The sequence below is a fragment of the Maylandia zebra genome, linkage group LG1 (assembly GCF_041146795.1).
Source record: "Maylandia zebra isolate NMK-2024a linkage group LG1, Mzebra_GT3a, whole genome shotgun sequence".
Classification (NCBI taxonomy): domain Eukaryota; kingdom Metazoa; phylum Chordata; class Actinopteri; order Cichliformes; family Cichlidae; genus Maylandia; species Maylandia zebra.
The window spans coordinates 30,643,989-30,668,697 of NC_135167.1; the positions used below are offsets into that span (position 1 = coordinate 30,643,989).

The 24,709-nt window shown below is 43.0% G+C and overlaps 1 protein-coding gene across 13 annotated transcripts in view; it reads left to right on the plus strand.

Annotated features, from left to right (window-relative positions):
* neo1a (neogenin 1a) overlaps nucleotides 1–24,709 on the plus strand; it is a 162,251-nt gene that overhangs the window by 133,642 nt on the left and 3,900 nt on the right. For 4 of the 13 annotated variants that reach the window (XM_004557994.6, XM_076884787.1, XM_024802933.2 and 1 more), the window contains exons 10-26: nucleotides 1,687–1,835; nucleotides 3,425–3,563; nucleotides 4,286–4,335; nucleotides 6,714–6,855; nucleotides 8,678–8,788; nucleotides 8,903–9,097; nucleotides 10,747–10,842; nucleotides 14,525–14,748; nucleotides 17,937–18,075; nucleotides 19,220–19,327; nucleotides 19,653–19,847; nucleotides 20,801–20,833; nucleotides 21,068–21,133; nucleotides 21,462–21,588; nucleotides 21,747–21,991; nucleotides 22,530–22,622; nucleotides 22,955–23,122. In XM_004557994.6, the coding sequence (XP_004558051.3) occupies nucleotides 1,687–1,835; nucleotides 3,425–3,563; nucleotides 4,286–4,335; nucleotides 6,714–6,855; nucleotides 8,678–8,788; nucleotides 8,903–9,097; nucleotides 10,747–10,842; nucleotides 14,525–14,748; nucleotides 17,937–18,075; nucleotides 19,220–19,327; nucleotides 19,653–19,847; nucleotides 20,801–20,833; nucleotides 21,068–21,133; nucleotides 21,462–21,588; nucleotides 21,747–21,991; nucleotides 22,530–22,622; nucleotides 22,955–23,122 (2,280 nt within the window). The remainder of the gene's footprint in view (nucleotides 1–1,686; nucleotides 1,836–3,424; nucleotides 3,564–4,285; nucleotides 4,336–6,713; nucleotides 6,856–8,677; nucleotides 8,789–8,902; nucleotides 9,098–10,746; nucleotides 10,843–14,524; nucleotides 14,749–17,936; nucleotides 18,076–19,219; nucleotides 19,328–19,652; nucleotides 19,848–20,800; nucleotides 20,834–21,067; nucleotides 21,134–21,461; nucleotides 21,589–21,746; nucleotides 21,992–22,529; nucleotides 22,623–22,954; nucleotides 23,123–24,709) is intronic. The other 9 variants (XM_076884780.1, XM_076884790.1, XM_004558004.6 and 6 more) reach the window with 6 other exon arrangements.

A 24,709-nucleotide genomic window follows, 5' to 3' on the forward strand; every position in this document is an offset into this window, starting at 1 on the left:
CCCATATTCCCCGCACACATGGGCACACACAGAGAAGGCTGTTTAGTGCTGTTCGTTAAGGCAGACCACCCAAGAGCAGACCAGAGAAGCGCTGCATTTTCTTCTTTTAAGCCGCTTCTTGTTTACTTTTGTTTACATTTACTTGAATCTTCCGTGTGTTTGGCTCAAAACATGCCTACTTGAGTGAGGAATGCTGGAAATTAGTATTCCAGATTCCAACACTCTCCTCTTCCAGTCTACTGAGAAACTTATTAGGATGTTTTGAATAGAGGACACATAAGCCCGACTGTAGGAAGGAGTAGCAAAGTGGTTCCCTTCCTCTCCTCTCTCTCTTTGTGTTTGAGTGTGTAAACCTCTCTGTGGCTGCTGCTCCAAAATCACTTGAAAGTGCTGTGAAGGGGATTTCCCAGCACACTGTCAGACTGTGGACAACCCTCTCCTCTCGACCAAGCTACAGCTCAGTCACTGTCACTTTGTAGGTCAGCTGCTGTTTCTCTACTTGTGTCCTTGGTTGGAGGGCGGACGAATCAACACACAAAAGCACACACGCTACATCTTAATGCCCGGCAGCAGGAGCACAGCCACCCAGGGGGATAGCAGTGAGGGCGGGCTGTAGCTGTGCCGTATGTCTCTGTCGCGTGTGCGCGCCTTTAATGTAAGAACATGCTACGAACTGGAGCTTAAACTGTTGACCTGCATCCGAGTGCCAAGCATGTGCAAACCACACTCCCTCTGTATCACTTCTCTTTAGAGACGGGCTTTACACACCTGCACACACACACACACAGTCTCTCACCCTTCTAACATCTGTGCACGCTAACAAATGGGAGCTTCTTTCTTCTGGCAGGAACACCTGCAGCTAATGTCTACAAGATGTATCCAGAGCAGACATATAGCATGTCTGACAGCTGGCACTTGAACCTCAGAGTCACTGCTTGATTTTAAATCCGATGGGCCACAGTACAGACACAACAAGTAACATGTACATATACGTAGACACAGTGTAGTCACAGATTATTAGAACGGTGATACACATTTTGTTACGATAGCTGCGTCTTTGAGCACGCTGCATATTACATGAAATATTTAGTTTGAGGTTCCTGTCTGCTTTCATTTACGTTTGCACCAGATAACCAGTGCAGTTCTGTTTCCCCATAGCCTCCTGCACCAGAGTTATGTAGCAGATCAGCTCCCGCTGCAAAAATAACTCAGCGCTAATTGTAAAAGTGGACTACATCCCATATTCATCTAGTATACCAGCATATTATGAAGCCAGGATAAGACATATATAAATATACATTCTGTTTCTGCTGCCTTAATTTACTAATCAAGTGCAATACAATAAACAGGCTACCACATTCAAAGGTAGCAGGATCCCAGCGGTGATGGGATATTAGATGCATACTGATGTTTTTGTTGAAACTTCCGCTTTTGTTCTGGGAATAGGAAGAAAATCAGCACGCTGGCGTCAGTGGCGTCAATTTGGCGTCAGTGTTAGCGCTGGGAAATGTGACTGTGAGGTAGCCAAGAATATGTCTTAGGTGGTAAGAACTAGGAATTGGTAAATTAGTTTCTTTCTCCCAGATGAGACACAATAAAAATGAAGAACGGTTCAAGATAAGAGAACAAAATGGTCACACTTGCTGCTTTTCTAATTTCTGTCCACCTGTGATATTTCGTCACCAGTCCAAGTACCCGGCCCGGCTCCTAACCTGCAGGGGGTGTCCAACACGCCGACCTCCGTTTCTCTCAGCTGGGACAAACCCCTCACTGGCAATGGAGAGATCCTCTCGTACAAGTTGTACTACACGGACAAGAGCGTCGGCAAAGAGCAGGTAGGGCGTGAACCACACTCCAGGGACAAACTCACGCTGCTCGAGCGCCTAGCGAAGACTTTTTTGAATTCAAAGGTTTGCAGGTAGCAAAGACATAAACAGGTGTCCAAAACCTTTTGCCTTAAATTGCAGCTCATCTTTTAAAATGAAGCTACAAAGTGCTTCACAATAGATTTTAAAAACCAATGAATTAAAAACACATTAATCGGAGAAATAAGTCGAAAATTAAAGTAAAATTGAAGATTTGCATGATTGTTTTTTTTATTATTGAATTCTAAACAAGATTGTCCTGAAACATATGTCACACCGCTTGCTTTGCTACGTCGTCTTTGTGTTTTGCTTTTCTTTTATCGGTGATAAATTGCTTAAATCACCTGAAATAAGTGCAGACTTTAAACAGATGCAGCGTGTGCTCACTGCTCACAGTTTACCCTGTGAGCGAGGCATAGTGTGTGAAGCTGATGCCTGATTTCGCAGGGCCCATTAGATAAAATGCGTACAACTGATTGGTTTCTCATACAAATTGTGATGAGGTAAGAATCCCTAATCATTTGCCAAGACCCTTTGTGCTGATTTTTGGCGGCGTTCTTAATGATTCATCGTCTCACAGAAACAGCAGGGCATTGTGCTAAAAGAAAGCAGATATGATTCACTTGGTGCTTCTCTGCAGGACTAACTCTGTCACAAGAGTGGAATCGAGCTGCTTAGATATTGAGTCAACCCCAGCAGTAGCAGTGTGCAAGCCAGTGAGGCATTAAAAAGCCTTTAATATGATAATGGATGAAACGTCAGCCGGTGCACTGAGTAATGATGCCTCAGCTCCTTGGAGGAGAGAGCCAGAGATGAGGTGAAAAACGGGGAGAGATGAAGTGGTAGTAAAGGAGAGGTGAAGGAAGCGGACTGAGAGAGAGAGACACAGTGCTGAACCGATATTAAATATTGAAAGGGCAGAGGGAAGACGGGGACAACATATGATGCAAATTCAAGGGTGACGTGGCCAGAGGTAATCAGCTGACCCAAGTTCAGAGGTCAAGGAATGGACCGCTCTGGAAGCAAGATTAGAGTTTCCTCCAAGTGCCTTTTTTTTCTCCAAATGTCACAACCAAAGAGCTGCATGCAAATAGGCTTGAAGTAATTGGGCATGTGTCAGCGTGCCCAATTTGTAAAGCAAAGCAAGTCAAAATCACAGAAGGCACAAATTGCGTCTCTGCGGAAGACGACATTTTCACACCGAATTACAAACACAAATGTTAGCGTGATGAAACGATGAAGGCTGGCGTCACATTGTGAAGCTACTGGAACGGTCCTAAATGTCTGCGTTTATCAGACTGCTGTTGGCTGTGAAATACTATAAAAATGCTGCACTGTAGTGCTATCAGTGTTTTTGTCTTTTTCTGCAGGTAATCATAAATGTTTCCTTTTCGTACAAGCTTCACGTATTCGGTTTTTGTTTTTCCCGTTGTTCGTAAACATCGAGATGTCGGTGAGCAGCCGTGAAAGTAGAGGCGTGTTTGCTTTTTAAGCAAGGGAAGTCGCACGATTCTCAATTCACTGACAAGTTCCTCTCCTTCCCTCCTTTTCTCATTCAGGATATTGACGTAGACGGCCAGTCGTACAGCATGGCGGGGCTGAAGAAGAACACAGAGTACAGTTTCCGTGTGGTGGCCAACAACAGGCACGGTCCTGGCGTCTCCACTGAGGACGTTGTCGTTCGCACCCTGTCTGACGGTTAGTGGACTGATGAAGTGTAAATGTACCAACACTAATTTGACTTTTATTGTAACACCACTGAAATGGTAACTGGAAATATTCCTATATAGTGCTTTTCTGCTCTTCTTGAGCACTCAAAGCTTTTTGCTTAACATGTCTCACTTAACAGTTTTGGGGGGTTTTTAAGTACTTTTCTGCCTTAAATTCACACACATTCACACTCAAACTCTTTGGGAACAACTCAAGGTTCAGTACATTGCCCGAGGATATTTGGCACGCAGACTGGAGCAGCCAGTAATCAAACATCACTGCTCTACCTCCTGAGCTACAGCCACCACAAAAGCATTTGAAAAGTTGGGGTATAAAGAGTATTGAAACTATAAAATACATCTGGTGAGGTAAATGTGTCATCACACACCGTTTCCTTGCTGTATTAAAGGAGCTAATGTGGATTTAGCAAAGGAGGACAAAGGAGGGTTGATGTGAAACAGGATTCTAACAATAAGGTGACTTGAAGGCAGAAAAGGAAGCGGCTGAAAGAAGGAAGACAACCCCGGCTTCCACATCATGTCCAATCAGCAGTCCAAAACTTGAGGTTCTCAGTTAATGGGGCTCTGTTTACAACGTTGTTCTGTCCAGTTAATTAATAACTTGATTGTTTGAGCTCTGCCAAAATGTAGATTTCTATGTTTTCTTTAGTTTTACACTAACAAATTGTTGGTGTTTTCATTTTTTCACAGTACCAAGTGCCCCGCCTCAAAACCTGACCATCGAGGTCCATAACTCAAAGGTGAGGTTTATTTGTCTCGACTGAAGGGAGCGTCGACGGACCTTTTTAACTTGTTTAGGTTTCTCTGTTGCCTTGTTGAGGACTTAAGCTACAGGTACACCTAAACTGCCTGCAGACTGTTTGTTGTACAGCAATTGCGTTTATGTGTTTGCTTGAGCAAATCCGCCTTCACCCGCCCGCTCGTTCGCTTACTCGCGCACACAAACAGTTGAACAGATACATAGCCCGCAGGCCAGTGCACCGTTGTTGCTGTGTTATTAGTTGCGTCAGATCCTTGTAGCCCCAGCTGGTTAAGAGGGCGTGTGAACCCTCATCGATCTTCTCGTCGGCAGGAGACTCGCCTGTCAGAAGGTTTTATCCTCAGTATCACTCCATCCGTACAGAAACTGGCACGGGAGCCTACAGCTCAAATCTGATAGGATACAGGAAGATGCGGGCTAACTAAAACTGATACTCAGGTAGAATTTATAGGTCGAATGAAGTTAGACATCTAGTTGAAACCCAACATAACACAACTCATAATGAATGTAAGTTGGAAAAGTTAACTTTTCAACCAATATCGGTTCATTAAGTGCAAACGGTTAGAAGTGTGATGACTTACCAGTTTCCAATTCACCCTCTGTAACAGAGATCTCACTTTCTCACTCACCTTTTGTTTTTTTTTGTTAGCAGGCTTATAGGCAACGTGATAAAAAGATTTACTTGTTTAAAAGTGAGATCTCATTTTATCTGGATTCAATTTTCTCTTTGGAGCAGAGATAACTGGATCAATTTCTTTTTTTCCCCCACAGCTCAGCCAACAAGTCCTGGCATCCTCTCAGTCTTTTTAAGTTTCATTGTTAAATCCTGTTTATTTCAGCCGAGACATGCCGCAGTTCTCGCGTGACGCGCTTTATTTGATAAGGCTGCTGAGGTGGCTGCTGGCTGCACAACACGCCCCTGATTAAAACAGGAAACGGGCCTCGGCTGCCCATCATCTCAGCCATTTGATCTTCAAACAGAGAGCTGTAGGCCTGTTTATTGTACTTTCCCACCCGAGTGAGGGATTAATTTTTACAAAAGATGTTTCTCACTCATGACATGTGAGACAGCAATTGCAAAAAGAAAAAAAGAAGAGATAGGGAAAACCTCGGGGTGTGTGCACTGACTACAAAAACGGCAACCAGCACTTTTGGCCCTTTGCGGGTCGATGCTTAGCACAAGTGAGGGAAAACACTGACAGACAATCCTATCACACACTCCCAGCCTGAGTTAGAGCTAGCCACCCATGCTGAGGGATCCTCTGCTGAGATTTGTAGAGGCCCGGACCAAGCGGTTTAAAGCTGTGAAACAAACATCTGACAGATTTCTTCTTTTTTTCCCCTTTAAGTGTCATTCAGTAATTCATCTCATTTTCTCTTTTTGTTGTCATTGTCTTTCACTTTGAGCGTAAACAAGCCATTAAAAGAACAATTACAGTACAATTATTTAGATACAAACCATTTATGCAATTAGTTCGGTACACCCAACCAAAGTGGAAAAGAGCTAATTAACATTCATTTCATGTGTGGTCTCCTCTTTGGGTCCTGTCAAGCAGAAAGGTGCATCTTTCACCTACAAGGCAACCTGATCATCGTGTTTTCTGATCTTACTTCTCTGGGTTTTTTGTTGTTGTTGTATTTTTTTGCTTTTGGCATCAGCCTCTTCACCTTCCCCTGTGAGTTTACAAAAGTCAATTAAACTGTTTTTTGTGATTAGCGCCAGGAAGGTAGAAACGCAACAGACATGACGAGCCGGGGCCGATAGTGTAATAAGAAAAATGGAAATAATTGAACACACTTCACACAAATTTAATTTGTGCAATTCCCTCGACTCTGCTGGGGAGGAGCGCACGCGTGCCCTGTGCGTGTACTCGGGCTTTTGTGCATCAGTGTGACAGTGGGGAAGCGTTAATTAACTCTTCTCCCACGCTGAGCCACCCCCCACCTATCTCTTTAAACACACATGGGCACACAAAAACTCAGCAGCGCACATCCCAAAAGAGTGCAGCGTGGGCCCGCCAGCAGAGCGTCTTGCCTTCATCTCTCTGCCTCGGTGTCTCTGCAGGCTTAACCTGACCACACACCTCGCTTATCATCGCAACTTTTATTATTCATAGTCATCTCTTCCTAATGCATCTGTTTGCGCTGCATCTCTCGCGCTCACGGGGGTGTTTGCTCGATGTGGGTCTCCCTCTTGTTTGGACCGCGGTGACACTGTTAACACAAAGGTCCACGCCAAGGTGCGTGGGAAGGTGCGATGCCGCCTGCTAAACTGTGAGGTCACCTTTACAGCTACAGGCCCCAAAAGTACTTGCTAAACATGACATTCTGTTTCATTTACACCTTTCCCCGTCTCAGAGCATCATGCTTCGGTGGCAGCCTCCGCCCCTGAGCGGCCAGAACGGGAAGATCACCGGCTACAAGATACGATACCGGAAAGGATCCCGCAGGAGCGAATCTGAAACCACTGAAGGCACCCAGCTTTACAAGCTCATGGATGGTAATGAATAAAAAAATTGTGACTAATGACTTTTTGAATAAATCCGTCCTCTTCCCTCAGACCAGTGGAAGTGCTTATGAATGTATTGCATTTATTACCATGTGTACAGGAAGAGTTTAGCTATAAAATTTACCTCCAGTTACATTCAGTGGGTGTTCAGGTGTGGGAAGAGAGCCACCATAGTTCACATCTGCTAGTAAAATGTTTCTTGTATGTGCTTGGCCTTTTAACCCAGTTTGAAAACAAAGTCTCCAAACCACCCTGGATACGCAGGTTCAGAACCGGGTTTGAAAGACGGATCATTTAGAGCTATACACGCCCTGCAGCTACGAAAAGTCATCCCATCACCAGATAAAAAAGTGCAATGACAAGTTGGAGAGGAGACATGAACAGTTTTCTTAACAGGCAGTGCTGTGAGCAAAAGACTTTGCTGTACAGTTATGGACACATGCATCACTGTGCACGTCTGCAGGGTGTTTTTAGAGCTGTACACAAAAACAATGACATCACTGTGATGGTTTTATGTCCTCGTCTAAAAGCCCAAAAGTGATACAGATGCATAGATTTACATATCGAATCAGATTTTAAAATGATGGATCCACAAAGAATTCCCCTTTTTTTTTTGACGTTTTCACTGAGCCCTAAACTCAAACTTTTATGCTATCAGACTCCATGTCATCTCTATATTTTAGTATCTTTATCTGATGCGTCTTGGAAAGTGTGAGCTGTGTCTGATGGGGTGCAGGATTTTCTTTAAAAAATTTTTTTTATAAATCTCTTATCTTGAGCCTGAAGATGCGTATCGGATGATTCATGGGATTAGTCAGACTAACTGTGGGCCTGTTTATTTACTCAACATCCACACATCAGTTTCTAAACCCATTGCAATTGAGTTACATGTCCTATTGTACCCTAACATTACCCACCGCTATCAGCAAAATATGCACAATATCGCAAGAGAGGCACGGCAGCGGTGATTAATATTAGATGTCGTCTCAGCAACTTTCAAGTGGCCCGGCTTCACGCTGTGTGCTGCATCAAAGAGAATATACACTTAAAAGTTGATTTTTGTAGAACATTCTGTGGGGGGGGGGGACACAGGGGTGTTTGTTGGTTCAGAAGCGTTTAGAAGAAGATGTTGTAGCCTCGGAGGCACGGATGGTTAGGCAGTCTTCAGAAGCTACCCCCAAGGGCGGCCCAGAATAGTGGGTACAGAGCGAAGAGAGTACAGGATTAGCATGTAGCGTGCAAATGGGACAATACGGCGATGATGAAAAATTTTGCAGCAAATTAATACAGCAACACATCATTTGTCAGCAGGCGTTCCCCTCTTCTCTGAATACCAAAGCTGGCACCCAGCGGTGTTGCAGCTCACTCTAAGGGAGATATAGCTTTAAAATATGAATTAATCCAGACTACCATTTTTTTTAAACTTCTGCTCTTAGTGTCTCTCCTTTTGTGCTACTTTTTATCAGACACTCTCTTTTTAACTTGTTTTAAAGGCTAGTGTTGTGTTTTTCTTTAAATCCCATTGAATCGTACTCATCAGATGTGAAAATAAAATGTAATCAACTTTAATATAGATTAGGCGAGTTATGGATTTTCTCCTTAAGCCGTGGAGAGACGTATCAGGTATCTGCTTTAAAATATTTGTGTTATTGAAAGCCCAACTGACCCAGCCAATCAGAGCGCACCAGTAGTAAAACCAGAACTGAGAGAGGTTTTAATGGAGGAGTTGACTTGGCGGATCATTTTGGCCAAAGCTCTATTTAAATACTCCAGTTTTGAATCTCAGGCTGATGTGTTGGTGTTGCCCGTCCAGGTCTCGAGCATGGAACGGAGTACTCCTTCCGAGTGTCAGCCATGACGGTAAATGGCACGGGACCGGCCACCGAGTGGATGACGGCAGAGACGTTTGAGAGCGACTTGGATGGTAACGTCAGCTGTTTTACTAAACCGGAAGCTGTCACTTGGTTTTGAGCAATTATTTATTTTAGCATTTATTTTTCCTCCTCATCTGAAGTTTTTCCTGCTTCTCCCCCATCAGAGTCCCGTGTTCCGGACCAGCCTAGCTCGCTGCACGTCCGGCCGCTGGTCAACAGCATCGTGGTGAGCTGGACGCCGCCGGAGAACCAGGACATTATGGTGCGCGGTTACGCGATTGGCTACGGCATCGGCAGTCCACACGCGCAGACCATCAAAGTGGACTACAAGCAGCGCTACTTCACTATCGAGAACCTCGGTAAGAACGGTCGCTCCCTTTTTGTTCTTCACATGTGTTTCTTTCAGCTTTTTGTATCGATGTGTGCACATTCTTGTCCCCAAAATAGTTACACATAAGGATCAAATACTAATGATCCACGTGTCAAATCATTATCAGACAAAATGTTAATGTGATCTATTTGATGTGATACTTTATACGCTAAGTTTAATTAATGGTTTGTGTATTATAAGCAAACACACAGGCAGACGCACAAGCACTGAATTAATTCATCTGTACCCCACAGTGAGTGTTTAGAGAATTAATAAGATCCTCTCCACCACACGCCTGAGCTGCTAATTATACAGATTGGCCTAATGGGCACACAATAATTAAAGGTCATGATATTTGAATAAAATATTTGGTGGTTTTAGCACTCGCTGTCATCAAACCAGTTTTACCTCATTAAAATGTTCTGCTTCTTCTTTTGCATGAGGGCCATTTCTCCGCATGTGATCAATGCTGCCTTTGGGAAGCTCACACAAACTGTATTTGACTCTAAAACCTACATGATGAAATTAAAGTTAATTCCTTTTAAACCTCAGGAAGCTCTGCTCTGATAGAACCACCGTTCAAGAAACATTTGATTTTTTTTTTGTTCTTCTAAGTATATAATGCGCATCACACTCTATCATCACACTCTACTGCCACAGCTGATCACTGTCTAAATGCTGTAGTAAGGGGGCCTAGAAGATGGATAGAAAAAAGAGACACAGGGAGGAATTTTTCAACCATTTCTTCATATTTTTCTTCCAATGAGGCTTTCTGAAGGCCTTTCACAGTTTTTATTTGGACATCAATTTATTTTCAGTCATTTTTAGTCCAATCCCTTGAACCTGACCATTTTCAGAGTTTCGTCTCTTTAGCCACTTAACACTGACTTATGAATCATTCAAGCATACAAAAGACACCTAACTAAAGGAATGGATCAGCGTTGTGTCTACACATAGCAGATGACTTGGTGAAGAACAAATTTTACATTGTATCTTTAGGCACTTTGCTACTTAGCAGCCTGTCACAAAAACACAGAATTTGTTCCTATTTCTTTAGTAGAATCTGTGAAAAATGCCAAAGATAACAGTTTGACATACTTAAAATGGTATTGTTGACCCAACAATGTGAATCCCAAAGGGCTATTAGCTGAATATTAGCTGGTGTGAAGTGTGTCCCTAAAACAGAAAACATTTGAAAAAAACTGGACTAGTTGGGTCAAAAGAAGCGGCAGACGCAGTCTAAGGAGCTTGGAAAGAAAAGTGTCTTCAAGACTTTTCACCTCGATGAGAGGCGAAAAGTCCAGACGCTTTTCTTAGACTTCAGCAGATGAACTGCATCTGAATCATGTTTTAAGAGATCAAATCCGCCAAAGACCCACCAAACATACACCTGGCCTTTCAGCTGATCCATCTGATAGAAGAAGAAACATGTAAAGAGATGAGGGTTGGCTCAAGACTTTTACACAGTACTGTATATGTGCATAATTGAGGTCTCTATTATAATGGCTGTAATAGGACTGATTGTATTGAAATACTCGCTCTGCTAATATTGCAATCTCAAGCTGAGCGTCTCAAGAGTTTTGGTTGATGAGGTGGCTGCATCAATTTATTCCCCCCATCCTTCTCTTTCTCTCACAGACCCCAGCTCCCACTACGTGATCACACTAAAAGCCTTCAATAACGTGGGTGAAGGCATTCCCGTGTACGAGAGCGCCGTCACCAGAGCACAGTCAGGTAGGAACCAGACACATCCACATGTCGAATGGCTTTTCTTATTTGAAGCGATAGTGGATTTCTTACACCTTGAAGCGCTCAGACGCAACATTTGAAGTGGTCACATTTAGTCTCTTCATCTTGTTGTTCTTCAGATCACATGTAATGTGAGCAGTGCTCCTTGCACCGTGTGGCTGTAAAAAAAAAATAATTCTGAGTTACAGTTATTCGCTCTCTCTAATCCGCCGTCATTATCAGAAAAAATGTGTCTCGACTTCAAATTACCAGACAGATAATGGGTCATCGGGGAGTCTCACTGCTCTAATTAACTCTCTTCATCATGGCCCCCAGAATACTTGAGTCTCTTTTTAATCAAGTGAGCAAACCCCTTAATTTTTTTATCCCAGACTATCAGTCCTGATGTGAGAGTGATTATGGATATTTTAACCAGGATGAACGGCAGAAGCTTTACTTGAGGTTTTTTTTTTTAAGTAAAGAAGGAAAAAAACCTTCATCAGGCAAAAGAAGAATATTTTATGCAGCGACAAGTTTGTATGAAGTCTTTCATAACCGACTTCAAAAGAGCCTCATCACAAATGTTCATTATGCAATGTTAGCGTAATGGGATTTTGGCAGACATCAGCACTGACCTGAAATATCCAGCATCAGTCGAACTCTGAGACGCAGTTTTCTCTGTGCTGCAGACTAAAAACAGCCGCAGAATATGGACAGTCCTGTTAGGCTGCCAGCCACACAATTAAAAGTAGGACTTAAGTCCCAATCCTGGGTGCTTGACAAATGATCTTAAAGCGTGAGGCACTGCCAGTTAGACTGCATGTTTGTGGAGTTCACACAGATTATGTGACAGTGTCAGAAGACAGCCAGCCCATGCACCCTGGGGTGTCCCAGAATGTGGGCTGCACCCGCCTCTTTTTCCCATCCAGCCTCCCACCTCTCCGCTCAGCCTTGATCACTCTCAGTTTGTCTCTGCTGCAGCACTATTGCACCAACCAATTGAGGAGGGGTTGGATGCTGGATGACATGAATCACGTCAACATGCGTCGAGGGGGGGTGGCAGCCGGAGTGCGCGCACACACTCGCACGCTGTCATACTGTACCCTTCTCTCTATGACGCTTCCTCACATCCTCTCACATACACACTCACATACAGAGCTGTGCACACGCAGACCCCCTGTGGTGGCTTTGGCAACCCTTCGTCAGATCCAAACGTTTCCTCTCAAAGCAGAACCAAAGCCCACCACCATCGTCTGCTGCTGAATCCTCGGGGGCGCGTTCCCTTCCTGCCAGTTTGTTCAAGTCGGGATTAAAAAGACAAGCTGACCTACATAGTACTTTTACTTTTGAAAAAAACTGAGGAAAACTTGGTGAACTTTGGTTGAGAAAGTGCTAGGCTGAATACTTTATAATACGACGCTTAACTGAAAAGCAGGAAATGAAATATTTCACCTCTATTTCAAAAAGGTGTTTTTTTCCACAAGGGCAAGTCAGCCTTTTCTCCTTCACAATATTGAACGCTGTATTCTTCCAGCCTGGGTAAAGAAATGTAGCTTGCATGCCACTCCAAAACCTCAGTGCCTCTCCACAGCCGCATGAATGCTTGGCGCTTCATCACGCACACACAAACTCTGTGACTCAGTCTTGGGCGTATAATGAGGGCAGCTATGTACAGAGGCATCAAATGGAGCGAGGCAGAGAGTAGAGGGCCAACAAGTAGGCTGAGGAGGAGTGTCATCACGGGTGACGGACCAGAGCTTTTTCTCCAGTCACAGCTAAACCAAGGACAGAGCTGTGAGCAGTGAATTCACCGGCCACGAGGTCATCTTAAAGTGTTTATCATTCAGCATGATGGCCAGCAGCTGCCTGTTGGACCCTTAGTTTGAACCCCACTCAACATTTAAAAAGATATTAATATTACACTATGGAAGCTTTTACTTAATTACCTCTGGTTGAGTACTGCTGAGAATTGTGCAAACTGGAGAGACAGTAGTATTATGATATTGTTAGTATTCAAGTATTTGTGTTTTTTTACTGAATTATCTATGCATTTCTCCAAAATGCACCACACATACACTCACCGGACACTCATTTGGTACATCACACTTGTAATGGTTAGACCCTCTTTCCCTTCAAAACTGCTCTAATTCTGTTGACACGCATTTGGAAAGGTGCCGGAACGACCATAGTCCTGTATGCTGTTAAGATGACTTCATCACACAGCCAATCTGCTGTTCCCCCACCTTTATGACAAATTCTGACCCATCCGTCTGAATGTCGCATCAGCCGCCGAGGCTCATAAACCTCATAACGTTTTTTCCAGTGTCCTACTGTCCAAATTTGGTGAGGCTGTGAGAACCATGGCCTCAGTTTCCTGTTCTTAGTGGGAGAAGTGTGTGGTCCTCACCGCTGTAGCCCATCTGCTTCAATACGTTGTGTGTTCAAAGATGCTCTTCTACACACCCTGGTTGTAATCAGTGCTAGGAGTACTGTTACTGCTGCCTTTCTGGGCAATCGGCTCACTCTCCTCTGATCTCTGTAAACTCAGCAGTTTCTGAAATACTCAGGATGAGCATCACGGTTTTTTTTTGTTTTGTTTTTTTTGGGGTGGGGGCTCTTTATCTTGTTTACATGCCTAAAAGCATTGAGTTGCTGTCATGTGATTGCCTGTTTAGATATTTGCATTAGCAGTTGAGCAGGTGTACCTATTGAAGTGGCTGGTGAGTGTATATCCTAGTATAAAATTACCCATATTAAGTAAAGGCACTAAGCACAAAGCTGACTGTCTGAATCTAACACTTTTAAAGATGTTTGGTCGCATATATTTTCAGTTGTATATTTTTAAAAGAGTATACAAGTCATTGTCTAGCATTGATTCTAAGAGGGACTGCAACTGGAAGTAGGGAGCAACCAACCTCGCCCTCTCGCAGCAAGCTTTCCACCTTTGAGCCGCACAGCAAAAGCAGCAATATGACACAAGCCCTCAACCGCAGGACCATTTGTTAGTGTCTCTCCCCTCTTCTGTGCCTCCAGGCTTCTTCCTTAAATCCTCAGTTTTCCTTCTTCAGTTTTCAAGAACATAATGCGCCTTCTCGGCAGCTCTCTGGGAAGATATTCCTGGGCACTCAGTGTCCCGTCTGTTCATCCACTTTGCTTTAAAATGTTGTAAAAGCTCCATGATGTAAACATCTGTAAATGCGTTTTGACTCTTTCTTTGAAATGACTGGGTTGACATTAATATGTAACTTTTGGCAGCGGGATTACGGGTGTCTTCTTTCACTCCGGTTTTCCATTTACTGTAATCTTTTCTTAATGAATAGAGTATCTCTTCCTCTCTTTCCGTAGTGCTACAGTTGATAGAGCAGCACATACTGTACTGTAGCTTCTGTAGATTGGTCTTATTGTAGAGGTCAGTGTCTGTTTTTCTAATAGAATCTTCTCTCTCCTTCTTTTCACCCTTCCCAATCCCATCCCTGTTGCACTTAACCATCCACCTCCCCCTCCTCCCTCACCATCGTCCTGCATTTTTAACGCATTAACCTTATTTCTTCCTCTGCGTCCCTCCCCACGTCCTGTTTTGGCTCCACTGTCTGATCCACCACGCTTCACATTCCGTTTTAATTTGCTCATTTTAATTTTTTGTGCGCATGCATGTTGGGTTTTATGGCCTGATGTCCTGACCCTGTAGACCCCGATGTTGACCTGTACGACCTCTTACATGCTCCATACACCCCAGTACCAGACCCTCTCCCCATGATGCCGCCGGTGGGCGTTCAGGCGTCGGTGCTGAGCCACGACACCATCAAGGTGACCTGGGCCGACAACTCGCTGCCCAAGAGCCAAAAGGTTACAGATAACCGCTACTACACAGTGCGATGGAAGACCAACATCCCTGCCAACACTAAAGTGAAGGTAAGAGATTCTTCTTTCGCATGATTGCATTCAGTTTATCAGATTTACAATTCGACATCAGTTCTTTAACCAAAGCAGGTTTAGTTAGACTTTTATTGTTTTTGGGGTTTTTTAATCTTTGGAGCTCATTCAACTGTTTCTGGTTCAGTTCAACGCTTTCAAATAAGCAACACATTTAGCACGGAGAACAAGTCAAATCAGATCGCTGTGTCCAAACATTAGTGATGCAGCAATATAGTACGATTTCAGTTTATTTCTGTGCATCCCTTCATATTCGTATTGATGCGCTGAAAATAAAAAGTGATGTCATATGAGGGCATATATAATTAAGTATTCCCACAGCAGCTCCCAAGCTCGGGGGCAGCATGGTATTTGTACAAGTGTGATGATCTGTTTTCATTCAACCTTTGAAGGGCTATAAAGAGGAACTGATCCTCTGCTCTGCACTTTTATGATCATCAGAACTCAGAACTTGCTCTTACATGATTGGTCGTCCTGTTCGTTAGGCTCGTTACTCTTACATGAAGTTAGCTTTTTTTTAAAACAGCTGGATTCTGAGTAGAAGTCTTTGTGTTATCAATGGCTGGAGTAAACAGTCCTTTAGCAGCTACTTTGTCAAGCAGAAGAGCAGCTGGTGCGTTTGTTTACAGTGCAGCCTCACACACTCATGTTCCTTTCATAAAGAAGCCTGTCAGCAACTGGTTTTCCCCCCATCTTTCCACAAGCAGCTACAGTCTGATTCCTTTCTGCGCTGGATGAAAATACAAAAAGTTGGTCAGTTACGTCCATAGGAAGTCAGACGTGTGCAGCTCCATCGCTCCTTTCAGTTTTAAAAAAGCTGATTCATTGAGATATTAGTTTGAGTTAGCAATAGCTTAACTTAGAATGACTCAGAAGAGCGATCAGCAAAGGGCGAGGGTGAAAGCAAACACTGGATCATATGATGCTGCATTTCCTGTAAAATTTAAATCAAGCAGGTGGTTAAGGCAGATCCCGAAACTAACAGACATTGGCACAGAATTGGATTAATCAATTAATCGCTTGAACAGCACCCTTTGAGTTGAAGCAGTTCAAGGACTGGCAGGATTGCAAACGTAAGTGGCCAAACAAATAGTCATGAACATGAGAAATGAAAATGAGGGAGTAACAATGTCAAGAGATGTATACAAAGATAGTGAGTGATTGTACTTGAACAGCTCAGCTAAACTAAACTTCATTTGAGGAATTTAAACAAGCAGATTTTCCTGTGTTAAAAAAAAAATTTGTTTTGGTTTGTTACAAAATCCTAACAATAGTTCTTCATCAGTGAAGAACACCACATGAGAATCGTACATTTATTTACTGGGATTAGTGTCCAACAGATGCAAATCAAGAGGCACTCTCTCTGAAGAGTTAAAATATTTGTAGTGACTGTGAGCCGAGCCTTGAACAGGCTGTTTGAGATTCCGATTCCAATTCCTGAGCTGCAGCTCAATTATGATGATTACTTATCTCCAAATAATAGAGCACAGCGGATGTGTGTGTGTGTGTGTGTGTGTGTGTGTGGTCCTTGTATCATGCATGTGTGCAAACCTGTGACCGAGCAGAGCTCAGATAAAGGCCGGCGTTTCCCGATAAATTATTCAACAAGGACGAGGCGAACTGAGAACTAGAAAAAGAGAGCGTAGATCTGACGGTGCATTCTCCATACCGCCACCTTGAAAGGTGTATGCACAAACGTACGGAGACTCAGTATCCAGGTCTTGCACCGGATGCTGGCACCCAGTGTTTTTTGTTTGAGGCTTCCATTGAACTGCAAAGGTTTGTTGTCACTCAAAGTGAAATGGAGGGAGAATTTGAGCGATGCCTTGTTACACAGCAGATTCATTAACACAATGTAAATCCACAACAGTACAGATATATGGAGTACTGCTCAGCTTGCTGCCATGAATGGATGCTTAAAACGTTTTGTGTCACTGAGGCTCATCACCAATCTAATATATTATGATGTCTATTAGAGAGGCTCTGAAACTTTACAGTACATCGTGTATGTAAACATAGCTGTACTCAAGAGGTATACCAGCAGTAAAGCCTTCACCTTAATGCCTCCCTTAGTGCAAGTCCACAGACACGCTTGTACATTATTGAAGGGATGACTGCTCTCTAACAGGCTGCATGGTTCTAAAGAACAGGGTGTTTTCATTTCCTATCCTACTGCCCTCTGTTTGACAGCCCCCAATGGAGAGCTGCACTTCTGCCATAGCACGCAACATTATAGACAGGACACTGGAGAACCTGACTCTGTGCTGCTACGACTACTTTTTTTCTCATGCTGGTTCATCCCAGTGGAGCTCGAGATAAATGTTGCGTAACTTCAGATTCTAAATAGTTCACTAGCGCTTAATAACGTATACAGATGTTTTGTAAATGATGCACTTTCTTTGTGGCACTGTGCACTCAGTCCATTGCAAAAGTCTTGCAATAAAACCCCACTTCATGAAGGTTTTAATGTTCAGGATATTAGTTGGTGGTTAAAAATGTAATTTATTTTTAAATTGACAGGTTTTGTTTTTTTTTGCTTTTGTTGTTTACCTGCCATATTTACTCTCAATGATGTAAATAGGCCCTGTTTTGGCTGTAACTGTGAGGTTGAATTAATACCTCTTCGGAACAGCTGCAACAAAAACCCAAGCATTATAAACACGGAAATTATTGCGGGACTGTTTCATCAGACCTTACTCATTTTAGCAAGGCGTACCTAATAAAGTGAAAACTGAGTATTTCGTATAAACATGATTGAAACCATCAAAAGATGGAAAGGATGTGGTTCCAAACACTGGATAGTGCACATAATGCCTCGTGAATGTGAATGCTTCACACTGGTAATTTATTTTAGAACTAAAACAGGTCTTACTGATCTGTGGAGCTGGTTTTATACTTGAAGGAGCATTTAAATGATTCTGAAACGCCGCCTTGCTTCAGCTTCTCAGTCGTGAATGTTTTTGTTCTCTCTGAGATTGAAACTTGACGTGTTTAGTGTTTGGATTGTTAGTCTGGAAAAGCAAGACATCTGCAGGTGTTATTCAGTTAGTAAAAATCACACAGCTCTATTCTTTTCTCTGCCGGAAAACAGTTTCCAGGGTTGTTCGGCGGCTCTGCCGTCTCACAAACTGATTTCTTGTTTGCCGCTTTTGCTCGTTTTTCCCCAGATGGTCAACACCACCAACCTGAGCTACACGGTGCCAGATCTGAAGCCCAACACGCTGTACGAATTCTCCGTCATGGTGACCAAAGGCCGCCGTGTCAGCACATGGAGCATGACAGCCCAGGGCACCACCTTTGAGACCAGTAGGAGCACTGCAGACACGCAGACACAAACAACCGCGCATAAACACACACAGCACATACATGAGTACAAAGACACGAACACGACACCTACGGTGTAACGAGCCCCCCTGGCTGGCTCAGGAGTGACATTGTACTTCTTGCCGACCAAGGAAGGAGGAGGGGCAATGCTTGAAGATTATCAAGCAAGCTGTGACTCCACAGTGTAGTCCAGTAAAAACCAAAGACTGCCATTAACCCAAACAGTGAAAAGTAACTAAAATAGAAATTAAGGAAAACTGCAGCAAAGTTGGGGATTAATTGCAGGTGATAATTTAAGGAGAGTAGGTAGGGACTAACCATTCTTCCAAAATGTAATAATATTAATAGAAATACAGTTTATATTAAACTCTGGACCAGGTGTCTCAGCCTGAAGAGCAGTAAAAAATTCATGGATACAGTCAGTCTCCCTTAGACTACTTTTGGCTGGTCTTTCATTCAGGAGGGGTAGCCTGTTTGAAAAGCCATAAACTCCCTTTGTGTGTGTGGGTTTGTTTGTTTTTTTTAAAAAAGCTGGCTGCATAACTAACAGGTAATCAACCAACAAGCAAACTCTCAGTACCTGTACGACTTTAGCTCTGTGGGTGAGCAGGCAACCATATGGCCAGAAGCCAGTGGCCCAGGTTCGAATCCAACCTGGGGCCCTTTGCAGCGTCTCCTACCCCCTCTCTCTGCTTTCCTGTCTGTCTCCACTATCGCTATCAAATAAAGGCAAAATGCCAAAAAAAAGATAATATTTAAAAAAATAATAACCTGCTTTGAGATTACTAAAAGAAAAACAATTTCTTTTAATCTCTTGCATAAATATTTTTGAGTTTTCTAAAGGAAAGGTGAACAGCGTTTTTATTTCAGCCCACCCGGGGTTTGTCTCACAGCTGAGGAAATGGATGCTATTGTGTGCGTGTGCATCATCAACACACCCACACACACACACAAGTATAGTATATAAAAACTGTAGCTTTTTAGTCCAGGGGGAATACTATCAGCATAAAACTTTCCACATTTTATTTATATCCTGAAATGAAAGTTAGTAGTAGGAACATGTGCATGTGTGTTATTTAACCTTCTCATCAGCTCGAACAATGTCTCGTCTCCATCCCTGTCACAGCTCCCAGCTCCGCCCCGAAGGATGTGACTGTGGTGAGCAAAGAGAACAAACCACGCACCATAATTGTCAACTGGCAGCCTCCCTCTGAGGCCAATGGAAAAATCACTGGTGAGCCCCAAAGCCTCTCTTGTCCTTCACACAGATTTCTCACTACTTATTATTTTGACCATTTTGTAGCATCTCTGCACTGCAATGGACTCACATTTAGGTGAAGAATTGATGTGCAGATTGTGAATATGTCTGGGAGCTGTCTGATCACCCAGCTGCAGACTGATATTTTTTCTGTAAAAGTAGATATCTTTCAGAAAAGTATGTAAATGCATCACTCATGCTCTCCTGTTGGGGCTCTTAAGAATAAAAACAATATCCATGATCTTACTTTAAAACTACATTTTAAACAATTGCTCGTTGTTCTTGGCGTCTTCTTTTGTAGGCTATATCATCTACTACAGTACAGATGTAAACGCCGTGGTCCACGACTGGGTTATCGAACCAGTGGTGGGCAATCGTCTGACTCACCAGATCCAGGAGCTAACGCTGGACACCACCTACTACTTCAAGATTCAGGCCCGAAACTCAAAAGGCATGGGCCCCATGTCTGAGCCCGTGCAGTTCCGCACTCCAAAAAGTAAGTTTATGTGACGCACGTTTTTCACATGGCAGCATTTACAGACTGTTAAACAAAGTCAAAGGTCCATCGGTTAAATAGACGTTTAAGCTCTCTAACAAAAAGAAATGAGGACTGTGAGATGTTTAGTCATCACGTAGCTTTATGCATGTGTAAATAGGCAGCTCTTGGCTAACATATACACAGTACACAGCTTCCATAGCTGCCGTTATGTCAGGGCTTTGGGTTAGTCGTGGTGTTACTCTGCCCTCAGCTGTCTAAAAATCAACAAATGGGCCTTCAAGATTTTTGTTTTCTCAGACACAGTGACCGTCCTCGGATTGCACCGGCGTATTTATGTGATGTGATTTAAATTACAGATGGATTTTTTCCATAGAACATTCAACACATCATATAAGCTTAAATACATTTTATTCCAAACACCTTTGAGCACTTTTTCTATTGCTGCGTGAAACTCGTGAGCTATAACAAGGATGCTTTTCAAACCTTCTTGATTAATTTGGCTTGGGCTGCTAACTGATGAGTCTGCTAAGCAAATGTTGTAAAGAATATTGTAGGTTCAGTTTGTTTCTGCTTCTTACGGCTGATTTAGGTTTTAGCTGAATATATTTCATAAGCATCCACTCTTTTTAGAGAATGCTAATATTTAGGGCATAAAGTCAGTGTGTGTTGACTGTAGGAAGGTATTATATATATCAGTGTGTGTTTTAACTTCTGTATATGTTTTTCAATATACTTTCCTCTAATGTCAGTCTGGTTGTTTCTAGCATACTCTGTTTGGCTGCTGTCTGGTTTTCCTACTGGTTTTCCTTCCTATAGTTTTGCCCCTCTCTTCCTCCTCCTCACAATCCCCATCTCTCACTTTATTTCTGTCTCCCTCGCTGCTGTTTTCAGCTAACCACTTTTTTGCTTTTTATTGTCTCTCCCTCTCTGCTCTCCCTTGGCCTGTTAAGCTGAGTCCTCTGACAAAATGGCTAATGACCAAGGTAAACTCGCTCTCCACACTTTATCACTGCTGGACCGCACCCCCTAATGTTTCTCTTTTTCCAAGGACCATCTTCTACGCCAATTTTTTAAAAAAAAAGAAAGAAGGAAAGAAAAACTTAGTCCGTGTGACTGTGCTTGTGTAGTTTTTAAGATAATAAACATTTGACAGGCTCTATGTGGTGATAGAAAAGACCATTAGAATGACTTTTTGTTTTTCACCTATCTTGATTCAGCCTCAAATCTCACACCAAAGATGGGACCTTCAGGAAACCAACCTCCACGGGACCCTGTTCCACCAAGTAAGATTATAATTCCTCCTGCCTTATTTAGTGCTCATGCTCAGTTGTCATGTTGTCAGACACTACAGTCGTGCTGTAACCTGGACAAAGTTTCCCAAAAGTGTCCCCACGACTGAACAATGTAACTCAACCAACTCTTAGAAATGATCATAGACTAATAATTTATCACTTAGACGTGACTTATAAGTAACTATAGCCTCATATTTGTTTCAGTACAAATTTAAAACTATTTATTCTGATCTTGCATTGAATTTTTTTTTCTGTTGAAGTTCATACAGACATTAATGCGTAAAAGTTTGCACTCTAACTTTGATTTTCTCTTGCCGAGGAATTAAAGATGGGGAAAATCATATCCTGGTCATTGTCATAATCATCTCAGTGGGAGCCTTCACCATCATAGTGGTGGTAGTGGGGGCTTTCCTGTGCACGCGGCGCACCACATCCCACCAGAAAAAGTAAGACGCACTGTCCCGCTTTTACATCGCATGCTCTCTTTCTGTCTCTTTGTAATATAGATCTTCTCACTCTGTTTTATTAACCTACAGATCAGCTCCCTCCAGTATCTTTGACTGTTTTGCTGCTGTCGCTAACAGCTCTGTGTTCTCTCTGATAGAAAGCGGGCTGCCTCAAAATCTTCCAACGGCTCTCACAAATACAAGGGGAACTCCAAAGACCTGAAGCCACCCGATCTTTGGATTCACCACGAGAGGCTGGAGCTTAAACCCATGGACAAGTCGCCAGACCCCAACCCAGTCATGACTGAAACCCCCATTCCCCGCACCTCACAGGACATCACCCCTGCTGACAGCGGATTGGAGAGCAACCCCCACCTGCAGCAGAGGCGCAACTCCTACCGTGGTCAGTCTTGCTCAAGGCGGAGACTTAAAATGTGATGTTTTGGGAAAAGGGATGAAAGCGAAATGCCACCCTTGCTGCCTGAGCTTACATGCATAATAACATTGAGTAGACCTCTCTAGTTTGGCTGCAGACAGAAAACTACATTTTAAGAGTGTGACTTAAAAAAACGATGATTTTCAGGTAGGAATGAGGTAATATCCTCAGGTTTGCTTTCAGGAGGTTGCTGGAGGAGTCCTGAAGAGGTTTTTGTGTCATGAGTCAACACCTGTTCAATTTCTGTTGTTTTCCCGTGATTATCATGCAAAACATTTCATGCTTTTCATACATGCTGCCCATTACTCGTCATGATGCAGGTTTCTGCAAGTACAGTAAAGCTACTCAATGTAACTGTGACATTTAAAGATACAATCAAAACCCAATTAGTGCATTGATTAAGGATCCTGAGATCAGACGGATCGTTAATAAAAGGGGGGAAAAAAACGACAATCAATAGGGTAGCAGCTCTTTCTGATTGGCTGGTGTCCACCGTACCTTTTAGGCCACGAATCAGAGGACAGCATGTCTACACTAGCAGGCCGACGAGGGATGAGGCCTAAAATGATGATGCCTTTTGATGCGCAGCCGCCTCAGCGTAAGTGTGTGCGTGTGTGTGTGTGTTTGTGCAGTCGATTTGGAAACTCCTCACAAAACAATATGAAACTAGAGCACACAAAGTCTTAAGTTAACAACTTCCAAATGTTCCTTGTGGTTGTCTAATTAGAAAACATTTCATGCTTCTCGTGACATGTTAATGTTTCTGGGGATTTTTTGGTTTAGTGACTAAGCTGACAGAGAATATTGAAGTGTGTGTGTGTCACAGAAAACTGCATGTGTACATCTCATCGTCATCATCCTCATCACCAGTTGGTTAAACATCTTGTTGTGTTTGTGTGTCCGTGTATTCATGTCCATTTCCATTCACAGCCGTGATTAGCGCTCACCCCATCCATTCCCTCGATAACCATCACCACTATTATCACATGGGCAGCCTGTCGTCGGCGACACGCAGCTACCTCTACCACCAGGGCAGCGGGTACCCACGCCCGCACACCTGCACCCCCATCTCTCATCTAGACAGGGTGGACTCCACAGGTGAGACACTGCCCCCTGCTGGACAGCACGAGGAATAACAAAGAGGACAAGGGCACTCTTACCTTATGTCATAACCACTCACAGATTTGTCATTTGCTTATTCATTCCCATGCCGCTACCACCTTATGTTCATATTTGAGTTCTCCATAGTGTTACTAACCACTGTTGCTTTCCTTCCTAACATACTGGCTGTGCTCTTTACCAAGATAAACAAGGGAATGCAGTCGGATACACTATATTGCCAAAAGTATTCACACGTCTGCCTTCACATGGATATGAGCTTCTTAATGCATAGGATTTAATATATTGTTGCTCCACCCTATTGCAGCTTCAACTCTTCTGGGAAGGCTTTCGAAAAGGTTTAGGAGTGTTTCTTCTTCCAGAAGATCATTTGTGAGGTCGGACACTGTTATATGAGAAGACCTGACTTGCAGTCTCTGCTCTAATTCATCCTAAAGGTGTTCTGTGGGGTTGAGGTCAGGACTCTGTGCAGGGCAGTCAAGTTCTCATCCATGTCTTTTTGGGCTTTATGCGCTGGTGCGCAGTCATGTTGCAGGAAGGGAACAGGAACAGGAAGGGGCCGTCCCCAAACTGTTCCAAAAAAGTCAGGAGTATGAAATGGTACAAAATAGCTTTGTATGTCGAAGTATTAAGAGTTCCTTTCACTGGAACTGAGGGGCTGAGCCCAACTCCTAAAAAATACAACCGCACACCATAATCCCCACTCCACCAAACTTTACACTTGGCACAATGCAGTTAGACAAGTACCGTTCTCCTGGCCATGGAAACCCATTCCACGAAGCTCTCTACACACTGTTTTCGAGCTAATCTGAAAGTCACATGAAGTTTGGAGGTCTGTACCATGTCTAATCATTTCCATATTTTTATAGTAGCACAGTTGACTGTAGAATATTTCGCAGCGATGAAATTTCACGATTGGACTTGCACAGGTGGCACCCTATCACAGTACCTACGACTGAGCTCCTGAGAGCTGCCCACTCTTTCACAAATGTGTGTAGAAGAAGTCTTCATGTATAGGTGCTTGATTTTATACACCTGTGACCACAGAAGTGATTGGAACACCTGAACTGATCTGGATGTGTGAGTGAATACTTTTGGCAGTATAATGCACAAATAACTAGTTATAGTGAAAGAAAAATAGAAGGCTGAACTGGTGTTCAACTGACCTGAAGTCATTTATAAAGGTAGACCACAAGTTGCAGCTTCAGAAATGTTAAGATGTTTGCTTTTTATTGCTACTGAGCTTTTGAAATTATTTTCCTAGTTTCTTTTTATTTTATTTTTTTAACACTTAAGATGTTTGCATGCTCTTATTCATGTTTTGAGGAACCTGGATATTGCTATAGAACTGGGATACTGTGAGATGTAAACGCAAAGAAAAGACCACTGGGATAGGATGAACTGAAACCTGAGTTCATATGTATATTTACAGGATTCTAAATAAGACAGGTTTCTCAGCTTCTCGTGTACAGACTCACAAATAGAAAGTTCCATGACAGATATTTAGATTGGCGACAGCAAACCCAAAAATGAAAGCCTAAAATTCCAGCTTTAATTATTAATTAT